Source organism: Nothobranchius furzeri, chromosome 2 (assembly GCF_043380555.1).
Source record: "Nothobranchius furzeri strain GRZ-AD chromosome 2, NfurGRZ-RIMD1, whole genome shotgun sequence".
NCBI classification, from domain to species: Eukaryota; Metazoa; Chordata; class Actinopteri; order Cyprinodontiformes; family Nothobranchiidae; genus Nothobranchius; species Nothobranchius furzeri.
In genome coordinates, this window is record NC_091742.1 from 8,325,610 (window position 1) to 8,339,082 (window position 13,473).

At 41.8% G+C, this 13,473-nt stretch overlaps 1 protein-coding gene across 5 annotated transcripts; it reads right to left on the reverse strand.

Moving 5' to 3' along the window:
* Nucleotides 1–53: 53 nt before the first annotated feature.
* Nucleotides 54–12,140, reverse strand: taf1a (TATA box binding protein (TBP)-associated factor, RNA polymerase I, A). 5 transcript variants are annotated; one of them, XM_070543650.1, is made up of 12 exons: nt 11,937–12,098; nt 8,713–9,333; nt 8,300–8,454; nt 6,674–6,837; nt 6,428–6,541; nt 6,151–6,349; nt 5,884–6,002; nt 4,335–4,493; nt 4,142–4,208; nt 3,869–3,992; nt 3,567–3,721; nt 54–387 (listed from the first exon to the last, which is right to left on the reverse strand). In XM_070543650.1, the coding sequence occupies exons 2-12, from the start codon at nt 8,754–8,756 to the stop codon at nt 377–379; spliced, it is 1,311 nt and encodes a 436-aa protein (XP_070399751.1). In that variant the 5' UTR covers nt 8,757–9,333; nt 11,937–12,098; the 3' UTR covers nt 54–376. The 5 variants fall into 5 exon arrangements, with proteins under 5 accessions (XP_070399751.1, XP_070399750.1, XP_015802957.3 ...); XM_070543649.1 differs by having other exon boundaries at nt 54–978; XM_015947471.3 differs by lacking the exons at nt 8,713–9,333; nt 11,937–12,098 and adding an exon at nt 12,105–12,140 and having other exon boundaries at nt 54–978.
* Nucleotides 12,141–13,473: the final 1,333 nt, after the last annotated feature.

A 13,473-nucleotide genomic window follows, 5' to 3' on the forward strand; every position in this document is an offset into this window, starting at 1 on the left:
ATCTAAAGTCAGACCTCTGAGGTCAGGGAGAACAAAAACCACCACAAACAAACTTCAGGAAACAAAGTTTAATCAAAAGAAAAAAATTAACATCCAACAGGACGTGTCGAAGAGTGACAAACCATAATTGAGCCGAAATCCCAAAGGAGTGACTCAATGACCGACTTGACTGAGAACATCTGTGTAGATAATTAATCGAGCTCAGAAGTCCTCTTTAACACAACACGTGACAAATGTCACAAGCAGGGCCCAGATCCAGACTCCCATTGTCCTTGTTGCTCCCCGAGTTTGGAAATTTTCATAAAACATGTGTTGTTTGTTCCCAGATGTCTTCCCCAGCTGCTCCTGTTGTCGGGAGAACGCTTCGGGCTTCTGTTTATGCAACGACTGCAAAGCAACACACACAGTATGGCTGAGTGAGCTGCAGCTCGGCCATCGCCGCGGCGAGCCGAATGTGGGGCTCGTGTCTGGTTTAAGGGGAAGGGTGTGTGTCTGAAGGCCAGAGTCAAGTCATGCTACTGAAGATGTTCACAATTCTTTTAAAAAGGCACAAAAATTAAAAATGGCACAGAGCTCTTTTAGAGGCTGTACTTAATATTTTCCACTGACTGAAATTAAATTGAACCAAAACTATTTAGCAGCAGCCATGAAAAAAGATTAAACTCTTCCAATCAGCAGCTGCAGATCATATTTATTAAAATGTTAACAGAAAGTAATTTAATAAGAGAACAAGAGCTCCACCTGGTGGTGATACAACAATACAGACTAAAGGCAAAAATAACAGATTATTGCATGAAGGTTTGGGTATACAGTCTTTAACCTTAATGTGTAGAAAATAAAATTTAAAATTAAAGAAATAAGCTTAGAGATTTTTCCAGAAATACAAAAGTTTTTGTGGATTTGAACCCTTTTCCTGAATAAAAATGTGTTGAAAGTCTTTTGATCATCTCTTTTTTCCACTATATCCCAGAGTCCGACCTGTCGGGAAGCAAATAATAAATAAAACAAAGTTAGAAGGAAACATCCATCCATCCATCCATCCATTCTCATCCACTTATCCGGAGTCGGGTCATGGGGCAGTAGCCTAAGGCGAGAGGCCCAGACTTCCCTCTCCCCAGCCACTTGGGCCAGCTCTTCCGGGGGAATCCCAAGGCGTTCCCTGGCCAGATGAGAGACATAGTCCCTCCACTGTGTCCTGGGTCTACCTATAGGTCTCCTCCTGGTTGGACGTGCCCGGAAAACCTCACCAGGGAGGCGTCCAGGAGGCATCCTGACCAGATGCCCGAGCCACCTCAACTGGCTCCACTCGATGTGGAGGAGCAGCGGGTCTACTCCGAACCCCTCCCGAATGACCGAGCTTCTAACCCTATCTCTAAGGGAGATCCCAGCCACTCTTTGGAGAAAACTCATTTCGGCTGCTTGTATCCGTGATCTCGTTCTTTCGGGCACTACCCAAAGCTCATGACCACAGGTGAGGGTAGGAACGTAGATCGACCGGTAAATCAAGAGCTTCGCTTTCTGACTCAGCTCTCTCTTCAACACGACAGACCGGTACAACGCCCGCATCACTGTAGATGCAGCACCAATCCGCCTATCAACCTCACGCTCCAGTTTTCCCTCACTCGTGAACAAGACCCTGAGATACTTAAACTCCTCCACTTGGGGCAGGACCTCATCCCTGACTCGGAGAATGCATTATACCCTTTTCCGAATCAAGACCATGGTCTCAGATTTAGAGGAGCTGATTCTCATCTCAGCTGCTTCACACTCAGCTGCGAACCGCTCCAGCGAAAGCTGAAGATCACGTTCTGATGTAGCAAGCAGGACCACATCATCTGCAAAAAGCAGAGACCTGATCCCCAGGCCACCAAAACGGATGCCCTCCACACTTTGGCTGTGCCTAGAAATCCTGTCCATAAAGGTTATGAACAGAATTGGTGACAAAGGGCAGCCTTGGCGGAGTCCAACTCTCACTGGGAGCGAGCCCGACTTACTGCCGGTAATGCGGACCAAGCTCTGACACCGGTCATACAGGGACCTAACAGCCCGTATCAGACGGCCTGGTACCCCATACTCCCGGAGTACCCCCCACAGGGCCCCCCAAGGGACGCGGTCAAACGCCTTCTCCAAATCCACAAAACACATGTAGACTGGTTGGGCAAATTCCCACGCACCCTCCAGGATCCCCCTAAGGGTATAGAGCTGGTCCAGTGTTCCACAGCCAGGACGAAAACCACATTGCTCCTCCTGAATCTGAGGTTCAACAATCCGACGGACCCTCCTCTCCAGAACCCCTGAATAGTCCTTACCAGGAAGGCTCAGGAGTGTGATCCTCCTGTAGTTGGAACACACCCTGCGGTCCCCCTTTTTAAATAAGAGGACCACCACCCCGGTCTGCCAGTCCAGTGGGACTGCCCTCGATGTCCACGCGATATTGCAGCGCCGTGTCAGCCAACACAGCCCCACAACATCCAGAGCCTTAAGAAACTCTGGGCGGATCTCATCCACCCCCGGGGCCTTACCACAGAGGAGCTTTTTAACCACCTCAGTGACCTCAGCACCAGAGATTTGAGAGGCCAACCCAAAGTCCCCAGACTCTGCTTCCTCACTGGAAGACGTGTCAATGGGATTGAGGAGGTCTTCGAAGTATTCTGCCTACCGATCCACAACGTCCTGGGTAGAGGTCAGCAGCACACCGTCCCCACTATAGATAGTGTTGGTAGTGCACTGCTTTCCCTCCCTGTTGGTAGTGCACTGCTTTCCCTCCCTGAGGTGCCGGATGGTGGACCAGAATCTCCTCGAAGCCATACGGAAATCTTGCTCCATGGTCTCACCAAACTCCTCCCATGCCTGGGTTTTTGCCTTGGCGACCACCCGAGCCGTGTTCTGCTTGGACTGCCGGTACCCGTCAGCTGCTTCTGGAGTCCCACAGGCCAAAAAGACCTGATAGGACTCTTTCTTCAGCTTGACAGCATCCCTAACCGCCGGTGTCCACCAGCGGGTTCGGGGGTTGCCACCACGACAGGCACCGACGATCCTGCGACCACAGCTCCGGTCGGCCGCCTCAACAATGGAGGCACGGAACAGGGTCCATTCAGACTCAATGTCCCCCGCCTCCCCCGGAACATTTTGGAAGTTCTGTCGGAGGTGAGAATTGAAGCTCCTTCTGACAGGAGACTCTGCCAGACGTTCCCAGCAGACCCTCACGATACGTTTGGGCCTGCCTAGCATGATGGCAGGAAACATCGTGCATTTATTTACAAACGTTTTATGAGACAAAAACTTTAAATAATTTCACAAACTGTTAGAAAATGTATCCGTCTTGAAATTTTAAAGGAAATTACGGTTATTTGAAAGATTATTGATAATGAAGTTACAGATAATCAGATGCTGCAATCAGCTTTTAAAAGTTAGTTTTATTTTAAGATGAATAAAAAAATAAAAATAAAAAGCTGAGACAAAGATTTACGATGTTTTGAAACAGACGTTTCGCTCATATGAAAAAATTAAAGAATTTTCTAAGATGACTTTTGCATTTGGCCCTCTGCTCACGTGCATTTACTCACCTGGACAAAGGATTTTAAGTAGCGATGACTTCACTTTCCAAAGCTGGGGGTTTTCCTTTGAGTCTTTAGCAGCGTGGAAGCTTGTGAAATGCAGAACAGGCCACCAATCTTGTCTTGAAGCCATCTGTTCCTGGACAATTCTCTCCCAGTCGTCTCTGGTTTAAAATCCAAGCAAAAACTCAGATAATCAATCAAATCAAAGATACTTTATTAATCCCAGAGGGAAATTAATCAGGCTTTAGCTCCTATTTATGACAGGAAAACTAATGAGAATGTAAAAAGTTTCATAAATCTGTGCGTACCGTAACCTCAGGTCCTGAACGACGGCCTGCAAGCACCTCCACACGTCCAGGTTGCTCCTCCAGCAGGCAAAGTCCAGCATCTCAAGGAGGACTCCTAAAGCTTTTTGAGAGTCACCTATTTTCTCTTAAAACAAAAACAAAACATAAAATTAATTATGGTCAAACATTTGTTATATGGATACAAAATCATGAGTTAAAAAGCTGAAAAGATACACTCATTTAATGTGTTTTTATTATTTTATTCATTTAAGTGTGTTCTTAGGCGAACTTTACCCGACTGAAGCAGGAAGTAGCTGTACTCCAGCATCAACTCGTGGCTCGGGACTAAAACATGGAGATTCTACAACAGGAAACAGGTTATTTTGGAAGTTTTGCAAGCAGATGTGTCCTTAAATATCAGTGCTAATACTTAGGAATATATGAGATATAATCATCTGTAAAATATAAGTTTCATGGGCTGTTTTACCTTTAACACTTTGATCAGCTTCTTCTCAGGAGTGTTGTGCCTCTTCAGGAACTGATACAGAAACACGTGTGCGTTTGGATTGGGTGGAAAACGTTTGTTTAACGCGTAGTTGTTCAAGACGTTAAGAGCCTCCACGTGATCCCCGTAAAACTCCAACATCTGCCAAAATACAGTGAGACAAGAGGCAGGGACGGTCGAACGATGGGATTAACGGTCAGCATAACAGAAAAGATGTGTCTGAAAAAACAAAGTACCATTACAACAACTTAAAGACTGCAGAAGTTGGTAAGTGCTTCGATATGGTCCTGGTAGTGTGGCAAGCTGGAGAAACGAGGGCCCGGGCGGGATTCGATCCCCAGACTCCCAGGTGAGAGTCATACGCTCTAACCAGTCAGCCAAAGGGACATCCCCTTGGCCAAGTAGCCAGTGCGCATCATCAAGCGGGACATTGTGACAGGACACTCACACTGCCAAAGTTGGATGATTTTCAAAATAAGAGACTCCCACGTGTGGCATTAAAAAAAATAAATAAATCACATTTACCAGTTTTAGTGTTTGGCGCTTGGCTACACGGCAAAATCTACACTACAGATGAGAAAATCGTCAAATATTTCAAGATTAGCTCAGACCAATCGAGATCACAATTTCAGACTGGCTACACGTCACATCCAACCGGCAGAATGTCTGACCAAGACATTCCATCACGTTTAATATCCCGATTTGTGATCGGGAGCAGTCCTGCAGTCCTTCCGAGCAGACCAGAGAGCTATTAACACACCACACACGGCAGGAATATCTGATAAAACTATCTTTAAATCTGTTACAATAATCAGGCAGATCCTTGAGATGGTCAGGAGGAGAATTGGGAAAGAAACTGGCGTGAAATGGTGTTCTGTCCAATCACCATACGTTGTCAAGATTAGCATACGCGTGTTACAGCATACGCCTGACAGCACATGTCTGTCAGATCATACATTTAAGCTATATGACAATGTGATAGGCCACTTTGTCCATCAGATAATCATACTTGTTTAAAACGACCGTACGATCCCTTGACTTGTCCATTTGATAAATTTTAAAGCTTTATTTTCTAAATGTTTAGAATTAGAAGGTAGTAAAATAAAAGTGTGATACACAATCATCAGTTCATTTTTGTGGTAAAAAATTATGAACACAGTCGATAAACATTTTCCTTGTACTTTGTCGTTTGTATGCTTGACTCACAGCTCCTCGAACATAACATGACATAGTTGGACGCTGCTCCGTTAGAACACTGGGCCAAAAGCTCCTTATTAGCATCTCCAACACTTAAGGAGGTGCAACAAGATCAAACTCAAACTCATGCGATCTGTTAGGGCTCTGATGTGAATGACTCGACTACCAACAAATTTTAGCTTAACATCTGTAAAATGCACGTCGCTATTTTTGTGTCAGCTAGCATCATTTAGCTCTGGCCGCCTTCTAAATGAAACTTTAAAACACACTGCAGTTGCATTTTAATCAATCCAATCGTGCTGTTTTACAACGCCTGCGACAGATGAGCGTTTACCTCGACATAACTCAGAATGAACGGATCCCAGACTCCTGGACTTTTCAAAATCTCTTGTAGATGCACAGAAGCTTGTCTGAAATAGTTATGCAAGTCTTGGTGATCAGAGTCAAATGGATCTGAAAAAAAAAAAAAAGAAATAATTTTTTTACAGCCAGCTCTGCAGCTTGTCTGCTGCACATGCAGTTACTTTATTTAACCGTTAGAGGGCAGTATAGGACCACAAATCAAACAAGTCAAACAGGCATAAAGGATGCCGCTTCTTACTATTTTTAGAGCGTGTGCGCCTTTTGTCACACCAGATTATATAATCCAACAAGCTCCTGTAGGCCTGGATCAGTTGAACCTTGTGATGCTGAGTGGCCGACTCCTTCCCATATCGCCAGCTTTCGGCGACTGATAGCTGCTGCTTTGCCTCTTCCATCTGACCATTCAGCAGCAGGTGGAAGCAATGCTCCAGGCAAATCTAAACGCACAGACAAAACGGTGTTTTCATAAAAAAGCTAAATAAAGTGCATTGCATCAAGTATGTCGGCCAGCATACCGTCAGGTAAAGTTTAACCCCAGAGTGTTTCATCCGTTCATAGGTGATGTTGCAACTTTCCATCGTTGCTCTGGGATGATGGTGAAGGATCTCGGTGCAGATTCTCCAAACAACCTGGAGTAAAGATCAACAAAATAAAGAATTAAAAAGCTAAATGTGGTCAAATATTTTATGAGGATTTTGTATATAAAAACTTCAGTGTGAATGTTGGTTCAAAACAAATATAATAAAACAAAGTTAAGTCACCTCTTTATACAGCACAGCTGTGGCTCCGTTCCGGTCCTCTAGGATTTGAGGGTAGGACGCCATGTAGTCCGCTGCCTCTTGCCATCTATGACGCAGCATGGCTTCTCTGATGTGCTCCAAACACATCTGAACACTTCGTCTGAACCCAGTTTCTTTGTCCATCTCTGAAAACATTCATATTATTTGACCACTAAAACCCTTTCCAGGCATTTATGCTCTTTAAATATAAAAATACTCACACTTACTGCAGCTCTTCTCCACTTTTAAAGCAAGCTCATCTGTTTGCTTTGGGAGTTTATTTAACTGATGTTTGAAGGTTACAAAAAAAATTTCATTCTCATCATAAATAAGCCTGGTTTTGCATTTTAATGTAAGTCCATTTTGATTCTAGTGTAATAAATTTAAGAGTAATTCCCAACAGTGCAACTCTGCAACTTGCTAACATAAACTGGTGACTGTACTCATTAAAATATAGTAATTTTGACATTTTTAGACATCACTAATCGGAAAATTTAAGTTATACAAATTTTTGACTTTAGGACAAAGTTTACTTTGAGTCAGGGATGAGGTCCTGATCCAAGTGGAGGAGTTCAAGTATCTCGGGGTCTCCTTCACAAGTGAGGGAAAGATGGAACACGGGATCGACAGGCGGATTGGTCTGCATCTGCAGTGATGTGGGCTTTATACCGATCTGTCGTGGTGAAGAGAGAGCTGAGCCAATGATTCACCGGTCAATCTACCCTCACCTATGGTCACGAGCTTTGGGTAGTGACTGAAAGAATGAGATTGTGGATACAAGCGGCCGAAATGAGTTTTCTCTGCAGGGTGTCTGGACTCTCCCTTATAGAAAGGGTGAGAAGCTCGACCATCTGGGAGGGGCTTGGAGTGAGCCCGCTGCTCCTCCACATCAAGAGGAGCCAGTTGAGGTGGCTCAGACATCTAGTTAGGATGCCTCCTGGATGCTTTCCTGGTGAGGTTTTCCAGGCACGTCCAACTGGGAGAAGACCTAAAGAAAGACCCAGGACACGCTTGAGAGACTGTCTCACAGCTGTCCAAGGAACACCTTAGGAGTCCCCCGGAGTAGCTGGCCCGAGTGGCTGGGGAGAGGGAAGTCTGGGCCTCTGGATAAGTGGCTGAAAATGGACGGATGGTTTACTGGTGATGAAATACATGCGTCTGAAGTTATTCCTTAAAATATACAAATAAAAGAACATAAAACTTTGTTCAAGTGTATACGAATATAATGTCAGTTGATGATCTTATTCTGAAGAGCAACCCCTTAGTTCTCCAGGTGTGTTTAAAGCTGCCATTGCAGCACCTTTTTACAAACCGATTGCTTTTTTTTTTTTTGTTTGTTTGTTTGTTTTTTGAGAATGGATTGGTTGAGGCGGTACACCAATATGTGGTTTCTTATCTGGTAACCTAACCTGTACCAGCATCAGTTAGAAATTAACCAAACTACAACCTAAAGTCACCTCGATAAGCCACTAATCCTTCTTCGTAGTACATGACACAGGTCCTATCAGCGGATCTGGAAAAGGTTTATACATTCCACGTCTGCACAGTCTCTTTATTAGTATTACTAAGATGTAAAAGAAAAGAATGTAAGTGTGCTGTGCCTCTCACCTACAGACAGAGGTTTAACCAGAGGAAGCGTTGATTTATGCCCTTTTCTACAGCTTCTGTCTGAAGAATCACTGCCATCATCCAGGTTTTTGACAGTTGAGAAGTCTCTAACCTGGTCATCCAGATCCGCCATACTCAGTATGAAATTCTGGCACCTGCACAAAGAAATTAACACATTGAAAAAGCCATTTTCCAGTTAAGCTGATTGTGTGAAACGTACACATAATCAAAGGCATCTAAAACATGAATATTTCCATACATTTAAACACTAGAGCCATTTACTAGAATTTGTTTAACTCTATATTCTTTTAGAGAGACATGGCACTGCTTTCTATTAGTATCTAATTCTAAATGTAGAACACAAACATCTAAACTAGAGCAGGTGAACACCAACTCCAGTCCTCGAGGGCTACCATCCTGCTAGTTTTCTGTTTCCTGCTCTTCTTTCTTCTTCCATCTTCTTCTTCTTCTTTCTTCCTTTTTCTTCCTTCTTCTTCTTTCTTTTTCTTCTTCTTTCTTTTTCTTCTTTCTTCCTTCTTCCTTCCTCTTCTTCTTCCTCCTCTTCTTCTTCCTCCTCTTCTTCTTCCTCCTCTTCTTCTTCTTCTTCCTTCTTCTTCTTCCTTCTTTCTTCTTTCTTCCTTTTTCTTCCTTCTTCTTCTTCCTTCTTTCTTTTTCTTCTTTTTCTTCTTTCTTCCTTCTTCCTTCCTCTTCTTCTTCCTCTTCTTCTTCTTCTTCCTTCTTCTTCTTCCTTCTTCCTTCTTTCTTCTTTCTTCTTCCTCTTTCTTCCTTTTTCTTCCTTCTTCTTCTTCCTTCTTTCTTTTTCTTCTTTCTTCCTCTTCCTTCCTCTTCTTCTTCCTCCTCTTCTTCTTCTTCCTTCTTCCTTCTTCCTTCTTTCTTCTTCCTTCTTTCTTCTTCCTTCTTCTTCTTCTTCTTCTTCTTCTTCTTCTTCTTCCTTCTTCTTCCTTCTTCTTCTTCCTCCTCTTCCTCCTCTTCTTCTTCTTCCTCTTCTTCTTCTTCCTCTTCTTCTTCTTCTTCTAATAATAATAATAATAATAATAATAATAATAAATTTCCAGCAGACTATACGCTGGAATGTGCAATGCTGCCCACCACAGTTATATTACTGCTACATTATATCCTCGAATAAATGCCAGTGTGATGAAGGAATTGAACAATCAAGCTATATACACATTGGGAATTTGCACTAATCGAAAAAAAAAAAGGAAAAAGATTCCATCCCCAAATCCACCAGCCCCATAAAAAAGTTGCCGCTTCTCACTATTGTATTTCCTGCATGACAACAATAGCCTAGTGAACTAGACCAAATCCTTGTGTTGCAAAGTTTGCTAATCCTTATCTTAAATAATACATTTATTTAGTCTGGCTTGCCAGGCTATGACAACAATACATGAACAACAGTTTTGGAACTACCACACTCACACAACCCATCTACATGTTTACCAATCCTAAATAAGCATGCCGCCAGACCACAGTGCCCCAATCTCATTCTGGCAATCACCTCTTCATCTCTACGACAACAGGTTAAGGGTTGCCAACTAGTATGAGCTGACGGCTGACAAGGAAAATAAAGTCTTCCTCTACGTTCCCCTTCCCATTCTTTCTGCCACAAATTTTTTAAATAGTTACTGCATGCACATACTATTAACATTCTCTTTTTCCCAGAGGAAGATGATGATCAATGCTATTTCTAAGGATGGAGTCTTTGGCCAATGCATCTGCCATTTCATTTCCCAAAATTCCAGTATGTCCAGGGACCCAGACAAATACCACCCTAGAACCCGCATTCTCAGCGTCTTTAATGGGCCATTCCCATCTGTACCGGGTCGGCCCCAGCCTGGCCCGGTTGATTCCACACATCCTTGCCTTAAGCCCATGTGGGCTGATTCTACCCACCAATCAGAGGCTTGCTCTAATGGAAGGTGTGAATTTGCTGTCAGCAGTGGGTGTGTTGGCCCTGGTCGGCCTGAAGCAGACCCCCTCGAGAAGAGGGCTGAGAATGAGCCTTGGTTAGCCCGGAAAAATACCAGGCCACCCAGATATGTAAACAACCTACGCAACCCAGCCCGGGCCGACCCGGTACAGATGGGAATGGCCCATTAGACAACACAAAATCTCCAAAACTAAGTCATTCCATGCCTCAGATGTCCCGTTACTTAGAGTCAACAGTGCAGCAGCAGAATCAGAGCAGACAATAGTGTGAGATGGTTTATGCTCCACTATCCACTTCATTGCCTACAAAATAGCCAAAAGCTCAACAGAAAAAACAGATAATTTATCTGTCACACAAACACTTGACCTAACTTATAGCTCGACAATATAAACCCCAAAACCAGCTCTATGAAATGTAGTTTCTTTAGATCCATCAGTATAAATTTGGATAGCATCTTTGAACACTTAAATACATTTCTAACAGTTTAATGGCAACCGCTTTTTCTAATCCTAGTAAATCCAAAACAACTTCTGGCTCAGGTAATTTCCAAAACGGTATTGGAGACCACACTAACCCCACCACCATTTCCTTTTGTAGTCCTAGGAGATTTACTAGTTTTACAATATGATTTAGGAAACTGTCCTTATCCTGATCTTCACTGGACTCCCGACAATCATCTATGAGACATTTATACGCCAAGCTGCCACTAAACCCGGCCAATAATGAACTCCTAGTTTTCCCCTCCTCATTGTCAAAGGGTACTCACCCGTTTCAACCAGCAATGCTGGAACTGAAGTAGATCTAAATGCTCTGCAACAGATTCTTAGGGCCATAAACTGCACATAATCCAATTTACACAACACAGATTTAGAAGCTTTCCCAAAAACCACACATCCATAATCCAAAACAGGCCTAATCATAGCCCTATAGATTAACTGTAAAGTACTTCTCTCCGCTCCCCAGCTGCTACCTGATTAACTCCTCATGACATTAATTACCTTTTCACATTTGCTTACTAATCTTTCTATGTGTTTTCCAGATTAATTTCTCATCAAACCACAAACCCAAAAACTTAAACCTTTTCAATCACAGAGCCATAAATATGAATATTCATAGATGGGATTTTCCTTTTTAAGCCAAAGATCATAAATTTACTTTTTACTATAGATAACTTGAATCCTCCGTTATTTGCCCACTGCACAATTTGATCTAAAGCTTTCGGTGTCTGAGAAAACAAATGCTTAAAATTCCTCCCACTTCTCCAGATGGCACCGTCATCTGCAAATAGAGATTTTCCAAACCTATCATCAACTTTCTCAAAAATAGCTGTTTCCTGCTCTACCACACCTGAATGAAGTAATTTAATCATCTCCTTAACTCTGCATAGACCTTTTATTTACTCGTTCATTTCAATCAGGTGTGTAGGAGCAAAGAAACAGCTAACATGTGCAGGATGGTAGCCCTCTGTGTTGGTGACACCTGCTCAAGAGTGCTGCTAACACACAAGCTAGTTAGCGTTCTTAGCATAGCTGTCAATGAAAGACTGGGAATCTACCCCTCTTTTACTAAAGTAAAACTTTCCAAAATTATTGAAATTATTTGTTATCCAAAAAGAGCCAATCAGGATTTTAAAAAATCAACCATCCTCTAGCAGGATCACATGTAAACAAACCTTTGTTAGCTTACCTCCTCTCAGGAGTAAAGTTAGGTGTTTCTAAGGATTGCTGAATAATCTACAAATTATATAAGCTAATTCAAGTGAGCTACAAATGCCGGAAAATATCTTAAAGTGTGTTATAATATCAGTGTATACAACCGAGATACATATTCATATGACTTATTTGTAAAACCCACGTTTTAAGTACGGCTAAAGGAAGCTGGGGAGAAAGCTGCAATGCTATTGGTTAACTACACCGGAAAAGGCGGAGCTGATATTACATTGGGGCTTTTCTAAATAAAAGTCACAACACGCTTTGCAAGCGCTAAACATTTGATTAAAAAGATAATAATAAAAATTCAAGATTAAACATAGGAATAAAACTGAACAACACTGGAGGCCGAAAAATACATAAACACTAGCATAAAAAGAAGTTGGTGAGGAAGAGGGAGGTAAGCCAGACTAAACATGTTCCGAGCTTTTTAAAAGAAATCACTAGAAATAGTTGCCATAAGGAGGACTAAAACGCCCCAAAATGGAAAAATAGTGGTTCCAAAATGGCCTAATAAACATGAGAAATAATCTACAAAGATGATCTTACAAAACTATTTAAATCAAGCAATTGGTCTATCATAGAAAGTTCAAACAAAAATATGCAGAGTAACAAGCTTTTATGTAGTAGGATGTGCTTTAATTACTTGTTAAACAATCGATTCTCAATCCTGTGAAAATGACAAAAAGATACAACAGTAAAAAAGTTGACATTTTGGCTTTTTATTTTGGTGGTGCTTTTAACTTTATCCACTGACAAAGGTAAAAAATAATAATAATAAATAAATGTATAAATATATAAATAAATAAATAAAAAGAAGTTGTACCACGATTAACAACTATTTTTTACTTTTATAATAATGCATATTACTTCCATGTCAAACATATAAATATGATTACTTGAAACAGAAGAGTTCCGTCCATTATTTGCCTCCTTAGTTTCAAGAAACATTTTTATGCTTATCAACCAGTTTGGAAGGGGCCATTAGTTCATGATTTATGTCTAAATGTTGTCATTTTTTGCTAATGTGGGCATCATTAAGTGTGACCAAAAACTGGAAAGACTCCAACTCCTGCCTTTGGAGGGAGAAAACTAATCTGTAATAATCTGTAAATAAAAAATCACATTGGCACTCAGGGAAATAACCAAAGTGTGGATAAAAGCCAACAAATCCTGGTGTGTGGGGAGAACCACCTTAGAAAAACAGATACGGATACAGTTCATGAGAACAAATGCAAATCAAACAAAGCCTCAATAAAACACTGTCACATAAATAAAAGCACAAAAAATTATGGCAGCACCCAAAGACCAATACTTAGCTGCACCTTGGATGAGTATTTCTGTATTAAATATCAAACAACGTTTTGTTAAAGTGTAAAATATGACACAAAGTATCACTTGGAATGAAACATGGTACATGTGCATGTAAACTGTATCCTGTAAAATATGGAAATGTAGAAACTTTCTCATAAAAATGAAAGTTATTTTATCTTAACGCTCCGTTTGTAAATAAA